Below are 23,142 nucleotides of genomic sequence, written 5' to 3' on the forward strand. Positions count from 1 at the left end.
CAACATATGTTGGCAAGGACACAGAGAAAAGGGAAACCCTTTGTACTGTTGGTGGGAATGCATTCATTTGTTTCTTAAAGAGTAATTGAGCACATGCTGTGTGTCATCCTCTGTCACCACTTCCAAGCTGTTTTATGTCAGAAACCGGTTTACCATCCTAAACCTCTTCTGACTGTGATATAACACAAGTTCAATTCCTTTACCCACTTACTCTATAATTAAAGTTACTGTTCTGTGAATTTATCGTATAGGGCACTGTGAATCATCTCATTAAATCCTTGCAGTCACCCAAAAGGCATATATCATAGAATGATTTTACATTTTACAGTTGATAAACAACCATTTTACAGTTGATAAAACTGAGGCTCAGAAAGGTTAAATATCTTTGTGACCTTGTCTTTAACCCAGAGTGTTTCTATCTCAAGCAGTATAGCTTCAGAGTCCACTAATGCCTCAGCCCAAGAGAAGATGAATGCTTATAGGTTTACCCTGAGAGTTCTTAGGGTCTAGGGGTAAAGAGTTTGGATATCTGTGCTAGTCTGTTTTACTTTATTTTATTATGTTTATTCATTTTTGAGAGAGAGAGAGCATGAGCAGGGGAGGGGCAGAGAGATAGAGGGGGCCAGAGGATCTGAAGGAGGCTCTGCACTGATGGCAGAGGTCCCAATGTGGGGCTCAAACTCACAGACCATGAGATCATGACTTGAGCCAAAGTCGGACACTCACCCGACTGAGGCACCCCTGTGCTAGCCTGTTTTAAAATCTAACATGGGGCATCTGGGTGGCTCAGTCGGTTGAGTGTCCAACTTCAGCTCAGGTCATGATCTCGCAGTTCGTGAGTTTGAGCCCCGCATCAGGCTCTGTGCTGACAGCTCAGAGTCTGGAACCTGCTTTGGATTCTGTGTCTCCCTCTGTCTACCCCTCCCCTGCTCATGCTCTGTCTCTCTCTCAATCTCTCTCTCAAAAATAAAAACATTTAAAATAAAATCTAACATGAATCCCTCTCATTTCACATAGTGATTCTTCCTAAAATGACATCAAAGTTAGAAGGAAAGGTCCTAAAGGAAAAGATGAGATCCCTCAAGCTGTCTAACTTGGCACTTATTGAATGTAATGTTGTGTAGACATAGGAGGCTCCCCTGTCTATCTTTCCCCTTTCTTCCTCTTCCTATGTCTGATAGGCCTGATTCTCCCTTTATAAAGGCCTAGTGCTACATTTATCCTCCCCGTCTCTGAGCTCAGGCCTTAATCTCTTACTCGGCCAGTGCTTCTGCCCTATTCTTGTCACTGTTCCTTCAGATGAATGGTGCACACTTATATTTCCTAAATGTCCCCCCTTCAAAACAATAGGGCATTTCACTCTCTACAGGGAATGTGTAAGTCCTCGTGTACCATCAACCTTAAATGTGGTGACTCTGAAACAGGACTGTCTGGGTTCAAATCTCAGATCCCTTATTTACTCATTGTGTTACTTTCTGCAAGTGTCTTAAAATTTTAGAGCCTCAGCAGGCTTATCTATGAAATGAGAGTTAATAAGAGCACCTACTGCAAAGGACTGTGCTGAGGAATACATGCCGTCATCCATATAGAATGTTTATAACTTACTGCCTGGAATGTAGTGTACAGATATGCCCGATTCTAAATATTGACTAAAAATATTAACTGCTAATTCAACAGATACTTCTTGAGTCCCTACCACACATGCCCTTTGCCCTCACAGGGACCACATCTTAAAGGGAGGATATACTTTCAGTAAACATTTATGGAAATAATACATAAGTGATAATAAATGCAGTGAAGGAAATTTCTATATTACTATGAGAGTATGTCTCAGAGGAACTGACAGAGTGGGGTATGTTAAGGAAGACTCCCAATGGAAGGAACATTTGAACTGAACTGTGAAAGATGCAAGATATGTAAGAGTGAGTAAGGATGAATATGGATCTTCCTACTCCCTATTATCTGATGACACAAATGTTAGAAATTCCTTGGTCCTATTCCAACAGCTGCATATTATTCAGTAATAGTAATGTTCTATTAAGAAATGGTCTGGAGTTTATAAATACTTTTGTTGTAATTAGATATTTGCCATTCATATTTGTTATGAAGACATTTGTTCTATAGTCAGACTTCTCTTAGCATCAGTTATTTTTCCTTTGTTGTATACAGTGGGTACATGCTTAAAACTACACACTGTAAGTTATTTTGTCTATACCCCCTTTTAAGTACTACTGAGTTGGTTTCTACTGGTGCAATTTTTTTAAGCACAGCTACTACATCCAGTGCTAGTTAATGCTAAACATGTGTCTCCACTCCCACTCGTAGGATTGAGTAATCACTGTGAATCCACATACCCTCCCCATCCAGCCTACCTCTGTTCCAGGCACCCATTTCAGCAACACTTTCATGGCCCCTGCCATTCAAGAACCAAACTAAACTCTAAATCTGTAGAAGCCAAGGTCACTGGCTGTGTTCCTTGCATCTCTGTGGAGTTGAATATGTTGCTCCTTTCTGTTACCCTTTTGCTATATGTTCCCTGGAATCCTGCCCATCTGGTCCACATTAGATCAGCTTTCTGGCTTCTTAGCTAAATTAAATGAAAGACAATTAGAGGTTGTGGGTGAGGTTCTGTGGAGGGAATAAGTGTCTCTAATACATATGAGTGGAGGTGATATAGTTTGTTTATTTTTGTTTTTCTCAAGTAGTCTAATTCTCTTTTTGAGTCAATATCTTCCAGGGAGAGGGAACTATCAGATTTTTAACTACATTAAAATTTTGGTGCCTTCACTAAGGAGGACAGAAATTAAACCTTGAATTCTTTGCTTTTAGATGAAAGATAGAAGCAGACGGTAATTTCCCTCTGACACAGAAATGAGGCAATGGCAATGGGTGGTTCTGTATGCCCTACCCCCATCCTCATTAGCTTATGGGACAAGGTTGGGTGAGTTTCAAAACCCAATAACAAGAGAAAACCATGGGTCTCCCAATGACCTAGGGTAATTATGGATCACACAACCTTTAAGCCAATCATAACCTGCCATTAAGTCTTGAAATTTAACCTGATCAATTGCCGCATCTATCACTCCTGTCCTGGGCTGTGGAATATTATGAAGAGCAAGGGCATTTAGCTGGAAAAGTCCCCCCTTTTCTCTCTTAGGGACATGCACTGTCATCACCCTTGAAAACATGTGTAAGCCCTACAGGGAAAATGTAGTTCTTTGCTAAAGGCAACCCATTCCTCCTCCCCCTACCCTGTGCATTACAAACACTTGACTGGCATGTTTGCAGCCTTGTGGGAAGAAACCAAAACAAATGTCCTCTGTGGTATTAGTTAAAAATGGGTTGGGAAATTGTGAATTACGAGTTACATGGTGTGTATAAAAATCTTACCAAGTCATCACCCATAATGCATTGAGTTGTATGAACCAGCTAATGAAAAGATTAGATCAATTGTTTACCTCCAGCTTGGGACCTCAGTCAATTATTCAAATGGAAATTGAACTGGAACAAACTTTTATCTCTCAGGACCTGAGTTTCCAAGTGTTAAAAGTACTTTGAGTTATCAGAATTAAATGGACAAATTCTCACATCTGCCTCTCTGAAATGCATCAAAATAAGACTGTGTTTATAGAAGCTCATTTAAAACTTGCCTCTATTCTACTCATCCTAAGGAACTGTAGTAATTCAAGACAAGTCCCTCCTTTGGATGGAAGAAATGTCCATTAGAATTAGTAGATTTTGAATACGCTTTCCTTCACTTTTTCCTCCTTCAGAGAATTTCAGTATGATTCCAATCTTTTATGTTTTTCCATACAATTAAAACAACTCCTGACTTTCAACTTTAGTTGAAACTAGTAGCTTTATTTATTAAATTAGAAAGAACCCAGAAAGAATTCTGTCAACCTTCCAAAACAAATTAGTCCATTCATCATATATTTTATTAATTTTACTTTATTATTATTAAATGTAACAATTTGAATGTAGCCTCATTTCCCCTAAATTTAGCATCCATCCTTCTATCTCAATCCAAATATTATTTGTAAAAATACATGATCTCTAGGGCACCTGGGTGGCTCAGTCAGTTAGGCCTCTGTCTATTGATTTTGCCTCAGGTCATGATTTCACGGTGGTGAGATCAAGCCCCGGATCCAGCTCCACTCTGCAAGCCTGCTTGGTATTCTTTCTCTCCCTCTCCCTTTGCCCCTCCCTACCTCAAAAAATAAAAATTAATTAATTAATTAATTAATTAAAAATAAATAAATAAATAAATAAATAAAAAAAACACATGATCTGTCATTTGCATACCATTCTTTATCAATTGCACATAAACTAATACATACATAGAAAGGAATCATTTTCCACAATAAATAAATTTGATTCTGTGAAAGTAAAAGAAATGAAAGAGATTAAGCCACAAAAATTAGGAAGTCTACTTATGAAGTTAAAAGACAGAGAGATACTGCAGAATTTCACAGCAAGGCGCTACGATGTGGTTAGGAAAACAAATACAATACTAGCACTGGATCAAGATCACAGTTTTTAAATTTGTTTAATGTTTGTTTATTTTTGAGAGAGAGACAGAGCATGAGTTGGGGGAGGAGCAGAGACAGAGGGAGACACAGAATCCAAAGCAGGCTCCAGGCTCTGAGGTGTCAGCACAGAGCCTGACACAGGGCTCAAACTCACCAACCATGAGATCATGACCTGAGCCAAAGTCACACACTTAACCGACTGAGCCACCCAGGTGTCCCAAGATCACAGTTTTGAAGGACACTCCAGGACTATAGGATTTTTGCTAGGCAGAATTTCTCTATGCATTATTCCTATGTTATTTAATAATTTTTAAAGGCGATAAAGCAGTTCATAAGTATAGATTAAATGGAACTTAAAGGCAAAGTTTTTATAAATTAAATCTAAAATGACTGATGTAGCATCCCATGGCTGAACCCTTAGATGTGATTTTGACCACAATAGTGAAGCTTAAAATTTTGGATTTAAATGTCCTTCAGGCAGCCCTCTATTTCTTCGTCTAGTTCACTACAGGGCCAACTTTTTCCTTTTCTCCATGACACCTGCTTCATACTTTTATATGATCTCTGTAGCCAATTTTGAATGTGTGATCCTAGACTTAATCTAATCCTCTAGTAATTCCATTTAGCAAGTTTTATTCTGAATACTTAGTACCAACTCTAGCAGTCAGCATTAGGGACACATAAGCAATGGGATACAGTCGCTGCTTACATGTTCGCCATTATGGGGGAAATGAGGGCTCAGTTGGTAATAGCCAGAGGATTAACCCCCTGGTAGAGGGGGTTAGCAAAGGCTGTCCTAAATCCACCTGGACTTCCTTGAACAAGAACACTGAGGCCCAGAACAATCCAAGATTAGAACTGGCTCTCACTGCTGAGGTCAGTGTTCTTTCCACTCTTCTTATAGGTACTGAGAGGGGCAGGAACCCATATGAGAAGGACCAAAAAGAGCACAAGCATTAGTTCATTTGATGGCTCATGCTTGCTGAAGGTCTTCTCACTAGTGATCCTGTATTAATCATAATTTTTATGAAAGCTTTATCTTCTAGCCTTGGCTATGAGAAAAATCATATCCTTCTCTTTCTGCTCCTGAGATATGCTTCTTATTTCCTCTAAAAAATTCACTATCACTTGAGATAATAACTTAACACCTCATGAACTCACTTGATTCACCCATTTATCCAGATGGATTTGTGTGTGTGTGTGTGTGTGTGTGTGCATGTGTGTTTTTGAAACAGAATCTTTACACATTGTGGTGACTATAGAGTAGGATTTCCTTAACAGTGAAACAGTTCACTAAACAAACCTTGAGATACACACTCATGTGACCTACCTATGAGAATTTAAAAATTGAAAATCAAAACAGCAATAAGTAGAGCCACCTATGTCCTTACTATAAGTATTTCACCTCATATGAAAATATTTGGTAGAAAAAGCACAAGATTTCAATCTGCAAACATAAATTTAAATGATTGTTTTACCACTTAGTAAATTTTAGCTACTTACAAATTTCTGCATTTTGATGGGAAGGGTTGTTTTCAAAATGCTGATAGTACTAATTCCTCATAATATGGTTGTAAGTCTTCAAACACTTTATAATAGCATAACAAAATTTAAAAAAGATAGAGTAGAAATCTCAGCCCTTTTTTTCTACTAGTTTGTATTTTAAAATGACCACCCTTCCACAACTACCTGGGTATTTCAGCAGTATTCTTCTGTATTTATGTTCCAGATCTAAACTCCATATTTGGTTACTGTTTCCCCATTTACTTTGGTGGAGGCATTCCACAAAGATATTGGCCTTTTCTTGCTCTCCTAGAATCTTCATTTCATGTTCTGGTTGGGTGAACTTTTTTTCACCTCTTAAAATACCGAATGCATGTTAGGTCATTTCTGAGTGTTTTTACTTTGGAAAGAAGTGCTTTGGATATTCCCAGGTGGTTAACAGTTCATTACCTTAGCATTTCAAGTTACTCAGGTCACAGTGTCATTTCATGGAAGATAAAACATGATCTCCTACCCAATACTAGTCACAGTAATTGGAAATTGCAGAGTTAGGATTTCCTGAGTTTTTGCAATTTTTCACTCTTCTCTTGATGATATGAGTGGTAAACTGGGATTTAAAATACCCCCTTTTCACTTCCCAAGATAAGCATGCGATGCTGCTGGGTCACTGAGGGATGTGATTTGTTTTTCTGGACAAGGACATTCCTCCAGACCATACACCTGTCACTGAGAAAGGTGCAGAAAGGAAGCAAGAAATCTGAAACTAGACCTGTAATTAACAAATTATATAAAAATAAGATCCATTCGTCATTGTTTAATGTGATACCTTTTAAGCAAAATGGAACTCTGTTAACCAAAGCATGTTCTGTTTCTTGATGGAAAAAAAAAATGTTGGAATTAGGAATGGAAAGAAGGAAAAGAAAAGCTCTTAATCCAGATGTTTAACATGAATTTACTCCTATTTAAACCATCAACAGACAGGTCAGTCTGGGAAATAACTTAGGTCAGCAGAAAAGTCCATCCTCCTACCCAACAGAACAGCTGATTCAATCAGTGTGCACACTGTGTTATTCACGGAGAATCATTCATAGAGTCTCTGGAATGCTGGAGTAAATAAATCACTCTGTTTCCCAAAATTTCAGCATTTAATTGCTGATTGATAAACAAAATAACCCCAGGTAAAGCATAATTTTATGGTGGATTGTTGAATGAGAAACATGAGACTTTCTTTATTCGTACTGGCCTGTTTAATAGGGCCTCTTCAAAAACCCTTATTGTCAGGAATGGACACCTGTAAGTTAAAGTTCAAGACTAGAAAGCAAATAGTGTAGATGCTTGGACTAAAGCAAGGCCTTTGGCTTGGTTCTTGCAAAGGCAATTTATCTGCAGAGAATGACAGTTTATTCACTAGTCTGCCTCTTCCTTCTCTTCCCCTTCATTTACTTTTGCTTCCTTCTCTCTCTTGTTTTAACTACTATCAACAAATTTCTCATGGGTGTTTGAGTAAGTAAAAATGCCAAAACATGAAAATTTGAAAAATATTTTGTTATATTTCCCAGAGCAGTAGAGATTGGTACATGATCTTTCTGGTTAAAGGGAAACTATGTCTTGTTAATATCTTAATCAAAAAAAAAAAAAAAAAAAGGACAGGTTAGTGTTTTCTATTGTGTCTCACTGCTCAAGTGAAAAAAAAGACAATTAGGAAATCCACTTGGTCAAGCCTGGTAAGGTTGGGGTGGAGACCTGATTTCAAAGATTAGCTAAATCCACATGACAACTGCTATTCCCTTCATTTTCTGGAATGTCTTCGCCTAAGTACACTCTGATAGAGAGATGGCATTTTAAGACAGAACTCATAATTGAAGACAGTCTCAAGATAGACAGTTGTGTTGTGTGAGGATTAGGAACCTTGGAACAGACAGATTTAGTGCCAGTACATTACATACCAACTGTGCAACTCTGGACAGATCAATAATCCAGAATTCTCAATCTCCTCATTTTTAAAATGAGAATATTATAAATAACTTTCTCATAGGTTTATTGTCAAGATTAAGTATTGAAACTGTGTGAAGGCTTTAATATAGTTCCTATCTCCAGAAAGTAATAAATGGAGGTCACATATGTTTTCTCTGTATGAAAGTTGCTTTTCAGCTTGGTGGTGTGGACTGTGGTCAGAACTTCACCTTTTTCATTGTGTCTCAAGGCCTCTGTTTCTTCTTTATTTGAAGTCATGCCCTTCTGCTGCTGTCCAATGGACTGATAGTTTTCCAAGTGTGAACCCCAGCCTCGCAGCCTGGCATCACCTGCAAGCTGGTGATTTCTAACCTGGGAGCTTGTTAGAAATGCAGATCATTGAGCCTTACTCCAGCCTTACTGATTCAGAAACCCTGCAAGTGGGGTCCCGAGATCTCTATGTTTTAACAGAGCCTCTAAGGAATTCTGATGAATGTTCAAGTTTGGAAACCTCTGAAACAGACTATACCATCCGCCAAACCAAGGAAATACTGAGAGATGGTTCCTAGACAGAATTTGTCCCTGGTAGGGCTGGTGAACTATCAAACCACAGATGTCTACTATACATAGGTGAAAGCATTTGAATTTAATAGGATTTTACATCATCTGTCATATTTAGTGGCATATTTAAAGACAGAAATTCTTATTCATTCCTTATTAAGGAAAATTTTGCAAGCCTCCAGAGGACTACCATTCACTGAGAGGGTCCTCTTTTATGAGCTGTAGAGTACACAAGGGCTTGGGGGCTGCTGCTGTGCCTCAGCATGACACGGCGAACAAAGACCAGATTCTAATTCCTACTCTAACACATATTCACTATGAGAACTTGTGTTAGGTTTCTTAATTTCTCTGCACTTTATTTTCTGAGCACGAGATTAGTACCTGCCCTACAGGGCCACTGGGATAACTGAAAGAGGTCAATATGTAAAATGATTAGTCCTGGCTTCTAGTTGCTACTCACTAAGCTCCCTTCTCTGAGACAAGAATGGGGCATCCATCATGTAAATAGCCAGGGCCCTATCAAAAATGCTCCTTCCATATTTCAGGCACCTGAGCATACTGCTTCAGCAAGAGACCTGTATAAATAGAGGGAGAATACCTAGAGTGAGAAAGGACTTTAGGGGGTAACCCCATCCAATCTTCAGACTGGTGCTGCAAAATTAAATCCACCTTACTGATGACTCACTGAGAGATTGGATTACTAAGGTCACAAAATTAATTCTATCTAATCACTTCTTACTGAGCCCCTACTATGTGCCAGGCACCATGCCAAGTGCTTGGGGATACAACAGTGAAAGAAAAAGATCTTGCTTCTGCCTTTCCCAGGAAGTATAGCCTGGTGGGGCAGCCAAATATTAAACAGATGATCATAATGACAAGCATTATGGTGGAATGTTGTAGGGCCATGAGGAAAGAGAAGCCAGGCTCTTTCCTTGCTCTGCCACACTAGCAATGGAGACATCTCCCTCTTTGACACTGGCTTGAGGGCTGTTTTCCCTATCAGTCAGGAGGATAGCTGGTGGATCTGTGAACCCATGAATACTGTGCTCCCTCTCCACCTGTGAAATGAAAGGCAGCTTTTACTCATCTCACTTCACCATTCAGAAGTAGCTCAGTCCAGACTTATGTATTATACTTAATAAGTGTATTATGTATTATAACAAAAACATAGTGTTTACTTTATATGAAGCATTGTTCTCAGCACTTTACAGAAGTCACTAATCAAAGCAAAATTTAAATAATCTGATGAATTCAAAGCTCTGGTTTGTTTATATAGTCGATGGCATTTAAAAAAATGGCCATGGAAGATCAAATGTATGCATTTAATGAATATTTATTGCTTTTTAAAAGCAAGAACAATTATGATTTTTTTGAGTGCTTGCTATGTGCAAAGCTGGGCTAAGTGGTTTGCATGTGCTGTCTTATTTAATCCTCTCAAACAACTCTAGAGACTGGTGTTTCTCCCACTTTACATATAAGAAATGAACTCAGAGAGGTTGAATGATTTGCCCATGGAATCAAAACTAGTGAATGGCTCAACCCAGAGTCAAAATGTGGATTGTCTGAGTCCAGAATTAGAACTTGGAAACACTGCACTATATTTCCACTTCTAAAAGAAAACAGATATGCTTCCAGGTGTTGATCGGGCTACTATTCAAAACAGACAAACAAACAAATAAAAAATTCTTAGAACTGGTGATTCCACAGCAAGTTGGGTAAACAAACAGATGCTGTGGCGTAGTGTCAAGGGAGGGACGCAGCTAATTTCTGAGGAGGCGAGTAAACAAGGTTGGCATTATCTGGGAGGCTTTATGGCGAACGTGAGAAAACTGGCCCTTCAGGGACAAGGTGGGGTAATCAGAGCAGTGTCTCAGGGCTTCCCTTGAATGTGCAGCCTAATAAACTGCAACCCGCTTGAGCTGCCTCCTCCATGTCACCATTAATTGGGAAATAAATTGGAAATGAAGGCGGCTGTACTTTATACCTCTCCACTTTACAGCTCCATAGCTAAGGGTAAGAGTTTTCTGGGAAAAAAAGATTGTTGTTTTTCTTTTCATTGTTTTGTATTTTAATTGAAGTTAATTTATACCTTGACTATTAATGACCTTAATTAAGACTCTGCAGGCAAAGTTTGGGGTTCAACTATCCTAATATAGCACAACACTGAGGAGTCACACTTTATAAGCTGATGCAGATGTCCAACCTGCCTCACCTACCGCAACCAACCGCAGCCTCAGCCTGATTAGATCTTCAGCAGTGGCAAGATGATTAGGCTTACCTATGGAAAGTTCATCACTCATGTCTATTCCACATCCACTGTGAGGGCAGGATACTTTTTTTAGGCATGGCTATTTGCTGTGTTTTCTCAGCCTGCTAGCACCTTTATGTTTCCCACTGCATTTGTAGCCTGTCATGACAGTCACCTTGCATAGCACTTCTGTTTCCCAAGTTCTTCCTGCATAGTCAGTTGATCTCCCAAAACTTTATTCTTAACAGTTGAAGAAAACTAGTTTGGGATGGATTAAATCACTGTTCCAAGGTCAGAAATAAGAATCAGGGCAACCAGTAGTCCAGTCTTTTCGCTCCAAATCCATTTTGTTTTCTGGAGGCTGTTATTGCCACGGGGACCGGCAGCCGTGCTGTCTTCCTCACCACTGTGGCTACAACACCTGGCACAGCGCCAGACACACACTAGTGCCTGTTACGTATATTTTGTAAATTTTTGATTAAAAATAAATTATAAAGCTTCAAGAATTATCTAACAAATCTTAGGTTTCATAAATAACACAACAGAAACCCACTAAAATCAGACGAATTATCCAACTTAGAACAAGTTGCCATACTAAGAGTCCACTGTTCCCATTATTTTTATAATGCTTGTTATTGTTGATTTGTATTCTTACCTCATCCAAGTCTGATGTATATTCATAACTGTTCTTAACATAGTTGCTCAATAGAAAAACAAATAATCCTGGTGCTTAGAGAGGGGGAGACTCCTGAACAACTGTCATGTGTAGCGGCCAAAGGAATTTTGCTAAGCAGTTATTTTCTAGGTAGTTAAAAGAGCAAACAACCCAGAGCAGAAGGGAAAATAACAACACTCTCTGAAATAATGAAGAGTGATATGTTCCCCCACTTCTATCCGCTTTACTTTCCTTGAGTGTTGTAAAGTCACACTTCTCTCCCCCAAGCTTTGTGCTCTAATTATCAAACTCCATCACTTAGTAACTGTGTGACTTTGTGACATTTGATGATGCCTTCACTTTATAACCTAGGAATGAATTCCTTTTTCAAAAAGATGGTCGTGAGCATTCAGTTAGACAGTTTCTGCAAAGCCCTGGCACATGAGACGTGACTTTAAACATTTGTTTTCTTCCCTAGGGCCATTGAATCCATCACTAAAGCCATTACCTGGCCCTTCCTTGAGAGAAGTGTTGCTAAATTCATTGGGTTTCATTTCCAAATCTTATAAACTTTAAATATTAATCTTAATAGTATATCTGTTTAATATGTCCACTAAGCAAAATACTACCATATACCAAACCTACAGAAAATCTAATCAGCGGGCAGAGATTAATTGGTCAATTACTAGGTTCTAGCATATTTTATAAGTTCTGTTTCTCAAAATATTTTAGATTTGAATTTAAAATACAGGGTCATTAAACCACATTTGAAAGCTAATTGTTACTATATAATCTTAGCAACCTTCTTTTTGCCTTCTGCATAATTCATGAAGCTCAGACCATTTTATCTTTCAATTAAGTGTTTGGTTATATCCCTTGCTTCCATATATCATCAGTATCTACTATTGATCATTTTTATTTTATTTTATATTTCAACAACTTTACTGGCAATTGGTATATCATGATTCTCCATCAAAATAAATGTACTCTGTTATTAATAATAATGTGTTGCAACTAGGTTTTATTATCTGTAGCAATTGAAGGCTCTTAAAAATAAGACACACAAATCTTCCCTTCTTAATAAAACAAAAAAACATTATCACAGTCATTTAATATTTGAGTATCATGGTGTCAGTATTCATTCTTTCCTTTTAGCTTTGCCAAGAAGCTAAAATTATCCAAGAGATAAAAGAGGTCACCATATCTACAGGACACCCTCCTACTCCCTGGGCTCAGAATTCAACTTAATACAGCCAACTTTGGGCTAACTCACTTCTTGAATCCTGCCTCCTTCCATTCCTTCTCAGGTCAATCCCTCACCCCACTGACCCTTCCACCATGCACAGTTTTGCCCAGCTGTTAATTTTCAAGTCCCTTGTTCTGAATTCTGTTGTATTTTGGCAAGTCACATGATGCCTGAATTTCTATTGTTCAAAACTCTTCTTTTATCCTATTTATATTGATATTGCAAATTTAGGGTGATATCTCATAATCATGGGTGTTAAGAAACAGTTAAGTGAAGTTATAGGAAAAGGTTTCTGGTATATGTAGCAAGTGCTTAACAAATGTTATCTACTGGTTTTAGTTCTAGTTTTAGCATGAATTCATCTATAATTAGGCTACTATCATGAGCATAACTCAGTAATTAATCCCTTAATACTATTTCATACCTAGCACAGCTTAATTTTGTATTTATTCATATCAGAACTGTAAATTCTTTAAAGAGTGCCACACCTTCTATTTCTCTGTATGCCCTAAGTGGTAGTAGCAGCAGTCTATTATATCTATTATATCATTACCTTATTAAAGAAGTGCTCTAAGGTTGGATTATTATACCATTTAATAGATGAACTGAAACTAGCATAGCTTATAGTGATGGAGGCACCATTCACATTAGGAATTCACCCAAGTTCACTTAGATAGTAAGTGGCAGAACCAGGATATGCACCCAGACACATGGATCCCAAACCCACATACCCAGCTGGTATGTTCCTCTTTCTTCCTCATCTCTTGAGTGGCCACTTTGAAACAACTTGGTAATTGCAATGCTTTTTAAAAGAAGATCATTAGAATGGCAAACGTCAGAGTGCCTCTGATTTTTGAGCATCAAAAATAAACCCATTAGAAGATATTTGTGATAGAGTTAAAATGTGAGACACTAGCCTTGATCAAGCTGCATTCTCATCTCAGTTCATAGCCTGATGATCCTCAGTGATCTCAAATGGCTCTAAATGATGTACTGATTTGGGTTTAGTCAGATGATGAGCGATATCTGTTTGTCTGTTATCCTTCTTAGATAATGTAGCCTCAAAGCCGGTTCTCTTAACACTCTGATAAATATTACCTAGATCACATATCCTAGCACCTTGCATAATTAGGAGCAATAAAGGCTTACTGTTTTATCTTATTTGATTCTTCTCCCTTGCAGATGGACCCACATGAGAACATCTTACTGAGCACTCTTGAGATAAAAAACGAAATGGCCACATCTGAGGCTGTGATGGGACTTGGAGACCCCAGGAGCACAATGTTGGCCTATGATGCCTCCAGCATCCAATATCGGAAAGCCGGGTTACCCAGGCATAGTTTTGGCCGAAATGCTCTTGAGCGACATGTGGCACAAAAGAAAAGCCGCCTGCGGAGACGTGCCTCCCAACTGAAAATCACCATCCCCGACTTGACTGATGTGAATGCCATAGATCGGTGGTCCCGCATATTCTTCCCAGTGGTTTTTTCCTTCTTCAACATCGTCTATTGGCTTTATTATGTGAACTAAAACATAGCCTCCCATGGGAAGCAAGGACTAGATTCCTCCTCAAACCAGTTGTACAGCCTGACGTAGGACTTGGAAAACACATCAATCCAGGACAAAAGTGATGCTAAAATACCTTAGTTGCTGGCCTATCCTGTGGTCCATTTCATACCATTTGGGTTGCTTCTGCTAAGTAATGAATACACTAAGGTCCTTGTGGTTTTCCAGTTAAAATGCAAGTGATTTGTATACATGCTGGCAAGACTGTCTGAGTGTTCCACTTTATCTGCTGATGCAGCCTATATAGAGGGCAATTATTTAGAAGATATTCTGAGAGGGCTCAGTAGCATTGCCAGTCATTTTGCTGAGAAGTGGTCATGTCCAGATACTCCCCATCTTCATTTCTAAGGTTGGCATGCTGTTGAGATGGCACTGTGTTTATGAAACATCTGCAATGCCATGCAAACATGCTTACTGAAGATGACCTATGCCTGTCTTAAGGTGATAATGGTGTGTCATGGGAAGATAGTTCCCACTGGATTCTAGAAGGTTCTCATGTAGTTCAAACAGGATAGGCAGAGTGAAGACAGAGACTTGGTAACCAATTTGGCCAGTCTCTGCTTGAGCACAGGGAGTCAACTCTGATGTCTTCCATTTTGACATTTCTAGAAACTGGGGACTACTAAACATTATCATGCGTGGTGGCCAAGAAATGTTTCTAAAAAGCTATTTCTTGTTGGTTAAAATAGAGTTAATAATCCAGAGAAGAGTGGAAAATCCAGAAACAAATGTTGTAACAAAATTAAAGCAAGCGAGCAGCATGACCCTTACCAGCCCCACACAGCATCTGGTCCATACATATTTTGTATAATGGCAAAAGGTCAGTGAGAGAGATTTTTTCCCCCACTTCACAGGCTTTTGACAGCACACCTAAAGAGGTTTTTATAGTTTATCTAATCAAAAGACAACCACAAAATAGAAAAGCTAGCAAAATTAGAAGTATCTTAGATGCAGGTTAGATTGGGAGTCATTCAAATATACTAATATAGAGCACAGATAAAGCTAGGAGACAGGTTGATTTTCTCAGACAATGTCAGCTGTCTCTACAACATTTCCCTTAAGTTTATTTCTGAATTTAATAGGGTATTTCAAAAGAAGGATTTGTTCATTTCTTTAAAGGATTAATGGTCCTTTGCCAGCTTTTCTTGTTTCTGAAATCCTGATTATATTCTTAGGAGACAAAGCAAGGCTTTGAAGAGATTGATTGAACTACATTTCCTTATGTGCAATGACATTCACCTTTGTATTTTTCATAGCAAACAATACTTAAAGGATTATGTGCACAAGTAGAGTTAGTTTGTGGGTTTGTTGGATTTGACTTTTTAAGGGTGCTTTCATTGTATATGTTGCGATAGGCTGGATCAAAGAAAACATGAAAAGTAGTGTAGAATAGGATAACAACAAAGCCACATTAACATGATGAATGTTATGAGCCTCAATTGATATTACAGAAAAATATATAACTGATCAGCAGGCATGATGTATTGTTTTTATTCAATTTTTAAATTATGTCAGTGTGCTTCTTTCTATAATAATTGGACATATGCATTCATATGTGAGACAGTAAAGAGAATAAGCTAATATATTTTATTTCTATCAATGTGAGGTCCATATTTTGCTTTTCTTGGAGAAAATAGTGAATTGCTAATTTCTCCTTAAAGTTTGATTTGATTGAATGTTTTCTTAGAGGATGACTTTGCTATTTCTATTTTAAAGACAAGAAACACTTATTTTCAAAGTAACATCCCTAATTGTGCATAGTAGGCAAGGCCAGTATTTGCCTGTGGATAAAATGTATGTTTTTTTCCCCCTGATAATTCAGCAGCTTGGAATATTACAGAGTCCTGCTGCCCTCCTATTCCAACTATCAGACAGAGAGGGGAAAAAAAAAGGTTTAGCATTCAGCTTTCTAAATTCTATGCTCCAAGATGGGAGGTATTTTTTTTTCTTCACCAGCAAAGGGAACTCTGGCCTTTATTTTTTGATTATACACTTGAACACTTCTGAGTATGATCTTTGGGCAGAATCCAACCAAGTTTCTGCCCATGAGCTCAGAGTAAAAATTTCTCAATTTTCTCCAGGTACATGCTTTCACCTAGGCAATCATTTTGGGGCACACACTAATAAAAGTGCCTGTCCCTTTTCGCCAGGGGTTAAAGTTTGAGTAGCATATATCAGGAAGGAGCATATCGATAACTCAGGTGCACAACTCCAAAATGCCATCCTAGAAAGGTTTTTCTAGAGACAACTCAGAGCCCAAGTCTAGCAGTGGGCTCTTATTTGCAATTATCATAAAAGCCATAAAAATTCTTGATATTGTCATTTATGGTTACAACAAAATTTCAATGTCCAGGGAAGTCAACGTGGTAATCTAGATCAAAGTGAAAGAAGAAACTTTGCAGCATGAGCCTCAAAAGCGTATGACCAAGGATTCATTTCTGTTCACAGTGATAAGAAGAAACCAGAAAAAGGAGAAAGATGGGAGCTTCAAACAGATGCCCTAGAACGAAATCCATATATTGGCATTCAATAACCACGTAGGTAGAAACAACTGACTCATCCTGCCCAGAGACAACAGTAGATGTAGATTTTATTTTTAACTATATTTTTACTGTAGTTGAATTGGACTGTAGTCACCAAACTGGGGGTGGGTTAGGGAGGGGTGCTAGATCTCATAACTCTATGAAAACCAGTCAGCTTGGTATCCAGTGGTTAAATTTAAGGACCACAAAAATGTGTTTTGGCAATTCTGATATGGTATTAGTATCACTTTATACATATATATATATATATATGTATATATATATATATACATATATATATATATATATAGTTTTCCTTTTGATTATGAAACAGCCAGATAGCCAGCAATTAAGGTGTTTTTCATCTTTGTGAAATTCATAGGCAAATTCTGACTCTAAAATGCACAGTCTAAATGAAATCTTTGATCTCAATCTGTATATATATATTGTACATGACTGCTAGTAGGTATGAAATGCATTTTCAGAATTGAAAACTCATGCAACATAATCATGTGTTTGCATAAGGAATGTTACAATTCTTTCTACTGCAATTTAACAACAGGGGAAAATACTTAAGCAGTGCCATCTAGACCTTTTATCTTCTCATGTCTTCAAAAGCAGTGCTAAGTAAAAATAATAATAATAATAATAATAAAAATGGTTTATGAACCAAAAGACTTTACATTCTAGTATTAGGAACACAAAAAGTCTGTCAGCTTATAAAAGCACAACACATAGAGAAAGTTCAGTGGAATGCAGTGGGAAAATGGATCATGTTCATTTTAAGCAAGACCTGCATTAAATTGGCAACTAACACAATTTCCATTTTCTATAGGTAACTGTGTTCCAGTCTTATGATTAAGTTCATACTAAACAACAAAAACAGCAAAACAATCAACAACAGGTCTTACAACATATCTACATGTATATATGTGTATATATAGATCCATGTAAACATAAATACATATATATGCATTCATATGTTGGAAAACAAAAGGAATAAGCTAATATGTTTTATTTCCTTCATTTAACCAATGTATGAGTATTTTTAATTGGCAACCAACAAATCAACCTATTGAAACTAGTAATACAGGGTACTGAGCATTTCTCTATCAGCAGATCAATGCCTACAGTTCTTATGAACCATTGCACAGTTTGACACTACAATAGTACTGTACCTCAGAACATCGGGAATTAACTAGTTCTCACATTGCTTGTCTACTTGCTCTCTTTTTCAAGAAAACAAATAACATTGTCTATTGGTGATTTAAAAACAAAGTCTTAAAACAGAAAATGAAAAAAAAATCCTCCTTGAAGGAGGAAAAAAAAAATAATAACCCCACCATGTTGGTTAGGGCAAATACTCTCAACTGTAGCAATCATGCCATTTTGCTAAGTGTACAGAGTCCATGTAATGTGAGCAACCATAACTTTCACTGAGCGTGTGTAAATATTAAAACAGATTTCTTAAATATTTTTAACTTCTAATTTGTATTTTATGGTAAGGCAATGTGCTAATTCTGTTTATGGCTTATGTTCATGTGTTATAATATTATGTAAATAATTCAACATGCTGTAAATGAATAGTCAATAGATACAAATAATTGTTTAATTCTTTTTCTTAATTTTTATTTATTTTTTACTAAGTACAGTGACTGCAGTGCCCCAGCAGAGTAATTTAAACACCCTTTTGCATAAATGGTTTGGGATCCCAGACAGAAGGGTTTCAATTTGCTATCACAGACATACACACATACACACTCACACACTCACACACTCACACACACACACACACACACACACACACACACATACACACACACACACACACACACACTCACACTCTCACTTTCCGCTCTCTCACTTCCACTCTCATCCCCTTTATGGGAAATGCTGTAGTGTTTATGTAGTCAATGTAACAGCCAAGAGATAGCCTTAGAAATGGAAATGGGAAAAGCAGAAATGATCATTGATAACTTGATAGATTTTTTTATATGTCAGAGTTCAAGACACCAAAGGTTGTAACTTAAATCTCAATTTTAAAAGAGTAAAAGTTTATATTGATGGCACTACAGGAAATAAAAGTGCTTATTATTCATACCTGTTCCAGAAATTTATTACACATAATACACATGAGACTTTTTTTTAATAATAGCATTTTGTCTTTAGATAGTATTATTCCTTTTAACCAAAGACTCCAGAATTATTAAAAAACAAAAAAAAGGAAAGAAAAAAGGAAAAATAGGGGAAAATAAAAAAAAAAGACTGCTTCACACCAAAGGTTTAAAAAATATTTTCCAAATACACTAGGAACATTGTAAAAACTAGTAAGGAGCCAACAGAATGCTAACTAAGATATTGCCGTAAAGAAATCATTTAAGAAAAAAAAAGCAGCAACACCCTTAAAAATTTATTACTTAAAAATTGAAGTGAAACATTTCTGTAGATATATGCAAAAATTCTAACATCAGATTTTAATTTGCTTTGAAAAGTTCTTTTGTGATAAAGATAAATATGATCCAATATTATGACAAACAAAACTTTGTGTTTTTTAACTTTCAGAACCAAATGTCTCTCTCCTGTCAAATGTCCACTAATCTGATGCCCATTTGTGTGTCTTTGTACCACCAGAAGCAAGCTGACAGTTCCATCAGCTTGTATCTTTTTCCTTTTCAGTTCAGTAATTTGAGTTAAACCATGGTCATTTTAAACATAATTATTTCAAACAAAGTTGCAAATGATTTAAATTCCATAGCATTTAAAAAATTTTATTTGCATGGGTGTTTAAATAGTTCTGTTATGAATATTGTCCCTGCACAGTTCTGAATTGTCCTTTTATAAAAAGTGATATTCTAGTTTCTTCACAATGTAGTGATTATCAGCCTTACTAATTACCTTGTAGCCTTTCTTAATATGCACATAATGCACATTTTCCAATGGCTAGAAAATGCAAAACACAAGTGGATATCATTGCATCTATTTTCATGTCTTTCTAAAAAACAGGAATACTAAAATCTCTGGGATACATGAGATAGTAACAAATGAGGATTATAAATGAGTAGCACATAAGAATTATTTTCTTGAATTTAAACTTATTACAGCCAGTTTCAGCATGTAAATATATAATAATGTTGGCTAGTGTGTAATTCTTGAACTAAGAAATATAAATAAAACTTAAAAGAATGTGTTGTGGTTTCATTGGGTTCAGAGTGTGTGTGTGTGTGTGTGTGTGTGTGTGTGTGTGTGTGTGTTTAGTTTATTAGTATGAGTTAGATTGTTGAATCCTGGCTTTGTGAAAAGCAATGGAAAGCTTCAAACTTGGGACCTGCTGTTGGGCAGATTTGAGTTTGAGCTCAAACTTGTCACATATTAGGCATTTGACTACGCAGCTACTTAATCCATCTAACTCTGTTTTCTTATCTGTAAAGCAAAGATATAATTGCACCTCCCTCATAGGGCTGTTGTAAAGATGGAATATAATAACCCATTAGAAGTCCTTGACACCTTGCATGGTAAGTGGTATGTAAACAGTAGATACTATTGTTGTTGCTTTTGTTAATTTTCATCATTACTATAATAGCACATATATCACAAATTGTATTATGCCTAAAACTTCACAATAATTATTAAATGTTCTCTTAGGATAGATATTTTATATCAATGATAATTAATTTAAAAATTAGCTTTACTCATGAAAATATGCTAAACATTATGCATTCGTTTAACATTGAACGTATATCTGATGAAGACATTGTGCTAAGCTCTTTGCAAATTTAATACTCATTTAGTCCTTACCATATTCCTCAAGTAAAAGAAACTCAAGATCAGAAAGAGGGAGTACCTTGCCTGTGAGACTGGAAGAACTTGGATTCCTACCCAGGTTGGTCTCATCTTCAAATCCTTGTAAGCTCTTTCCACTTCAGCATTAAAAGCAACCGGACTTACTTAATTCACATTCATTTTGGTCATTTCTCAAAAAACATTTGCTGAGAGTCTGCCTTCTGCCATATGTAGTACTAGTACTGGAAATGTACAGGTTGAGCACACAAAGCCCCTGCCCTATGGGATTATTTGGCACCACTCAAACATGTAGGAACTCTCTTAAGGCCAGCAACTCATTTGGTGATAAGCTTCGTGACTTTCACCCCTCATGACTTTAGAATGTCCAAGCAGCACCTGATAGACACTATCTGTGAGGGAGGCAGCCTGTCAGGACATTATTGTCCAATACATTCAGGATTAAAAGGAGCTATTGCTATCAAAGAATGAACATCACTGAAAAGACCCAATTATGGGATGAGTGAAGAACCAGTTCTTCTCAGCTTACACTATAAATTGCAAATTATGTAAACCTACAAATGCAAAATATGTGCATTTTCAGTTGACACCCTTCATGCTAAGTTTCAGCATTCTGTCCAGCAGAGAGAACAGAAGTCAGCTCCAGTACAGGAACACGTTCAAATAACTGGTGGGGTGTGTGTGTGTGTGCATGCACACGCGCGCACGCACAGAAACTCATGTAGGTGGGATGGTGAGAGAGCCAATAGGAAGTGACACCATAGGTGCAATTCATGGTCAGTAACTTAGCTCTGGAATGGGAAAGCCCCAAACACCTTCCCTCAGATGTGCTGATCAATTCATAATTGGTAAATTCCCCTACGCATACTCCAACTAGTATAATTTCTTCTAAAAACACTTCAGATAGCCTCACTCTCTTCTGATATTTGTTCTAATTCTGAAATATCATATATCATTTTTTTCCACGCAGAATATCCCTCTGAGCCATTCCACCCCTAGAATAATATCAGGTTAGTAAGAAAATCTCTCAGAGATATCAATAGGCATAATAAGTCCATAATCTTTGATTTCCTAAAGCAGACAGCAGCAAGATAATGTAAATACATTCTTATCCCCATGTGATACAATGTGTAATGTGACAGAGCATTAGCCAAATGTGCAGCCCTCTTCCACCCTACCCACCATAGTATCACCCTACTATATGGACTAGAACCAAAGAATAATCATGAAATGGCCAATTCCAGAAAAGCCCAGAATGATTAGGCTTCTTTGGTAGATCTCCTTATCAATGTGTTTATTTGTTCATATTCTGATGCATTCTTTTGTTTGGTTCTAGTGGCCAGCTAGTACATTAGTATTCATTCATATATTTACTTTTTCACTTCAGAGATTTTTATTGGAAACAAAAGGAAAAGCTCCTGGGACATACTAAGAGACAATGCTTAGTGTCCCACTAATACTGAGGAAAATGAATGTCTTTGAGGGTAAGGAGAGAGGAAAAAAAATCCTCTCAGATTGGGAAGAAGGATACCTGGTTACATGGAAGTAGAGATTTGTACACTATTCAGTGGTGGTGACTGAGGAAATGGTAGACCTCAGAGCAAATGGTGTAATGAAGTTTGGGAAACCTGCCCCTGGCGTTGCCCCAGACATGCTATAAATGACAGACTCTTGTGATCACAGTGAAAGCATAACACAGGCTGGAGCATCTCAGTAGAAAAGAAAAAAAAAGCTTCTGTCTTTCTGCAGCAGTATAATGCTGCTAGATAGCTTCATTTAAAAAGTTAGATTCATCACTACATTCCCATCTGAGACCTAGTGGGTACTTGGTCCCTCAACCCCACGAAGTGGTATGAGAGACAACAGGATGGATTTAATGTTAGATCAGCAATATACTATTTCTAGGATTCGATGTGCAAAGGAAGTGGGCATAACTTGTTTCCGTTCTGAAAGAAAGCTAACAAGAGATCTAAGGTTTGGCTAGAGGATTAATATCTCTCACACCCTATGTTTTAGAAACTCAAATGTGTATACAGGGCTTAATAGGAATGGTAAAATAGTAATATACACTTGGCACAAAACAATAGGGAGTGGTGGGGACTGTGGATAACTAGGGAGGACAAGCTCTACCTAAAAGCAGTTACTATTAAGCCCCATCCAATGGTTGCCTTGAGGGATTGCAACCCTGGGGTTGCCAGATGAGTCTTAGAATTCAAGAAAACCCCAAAGCACTGCATCTTTTATTTTCTGGACAGTTACAGTATGGTCAGAGAGACACTGAAACATTCATCTTTCCTATGCCAAAAATCCCATCCTGATGTTCTAGATCTGTAATCCCAGGAAAGAGCACATTACAAGATCTATGAGAGTATTTTCATATGAAGCAAGCTTCTATGCTATTATAATTGTGACAAGATCTCTTTTCTTCACTTTCCTGGAGGCTGACACCTTATAAATGAAATTTTTTATGCTCTCTCAAAATAAGAAAGATATATAAACTTTTTTATATTATAAAGTATACAGAATTGCAACAGAGTTTTTCACAATGTGAACATGTG

The 23,142-nt window shown here is 37.3% G+C and overlaps 1 protein-coding gene across 2 annotated transcripts in view; it reads left to right on the forward strand.

The window, feature by feature from the left end:
* Nucleotides 1-14,453, forward strand: part of GABRB2 (gamma-aminobutyric acid type A receptor subunit beta2) — a 232,135-nt gene extending 217,682 nt beyond the window's left edge. For both annotated transcript variants that reach the window (XM_047879113.1, XM_047879124.1), the window contains one exon: nt 13,881-14,453. In XM_047879113.1, the coding sequence (XP_047735069.1) occupies nt 13,881-14,228 (348 nt within the window). In that variant the 3' untranslated portion in view covers nt 14,229-14,453. The remainder of the gene's footprint in view (nt 1-13,880) is intronic.
* The last annotated feature ends 8,689 nt before the right edge of the window (nt 14,454-23,142 follow it).

Source organism: Prionailurus viverrinus, chromosome A1 (assembly GCF_022837055.1).
Source record: "Prionailurus viverrinus isolate Anna chromosome A1, UM_Priviv_1.0, whole genome shotgun sequence".
Classification (NCBI taxonomy): Eukaryota; Metazoa; Chordata; class Mammalia; order Carnivora; family Felidae; genus Prionailurus; species Prionailurus viverrinus.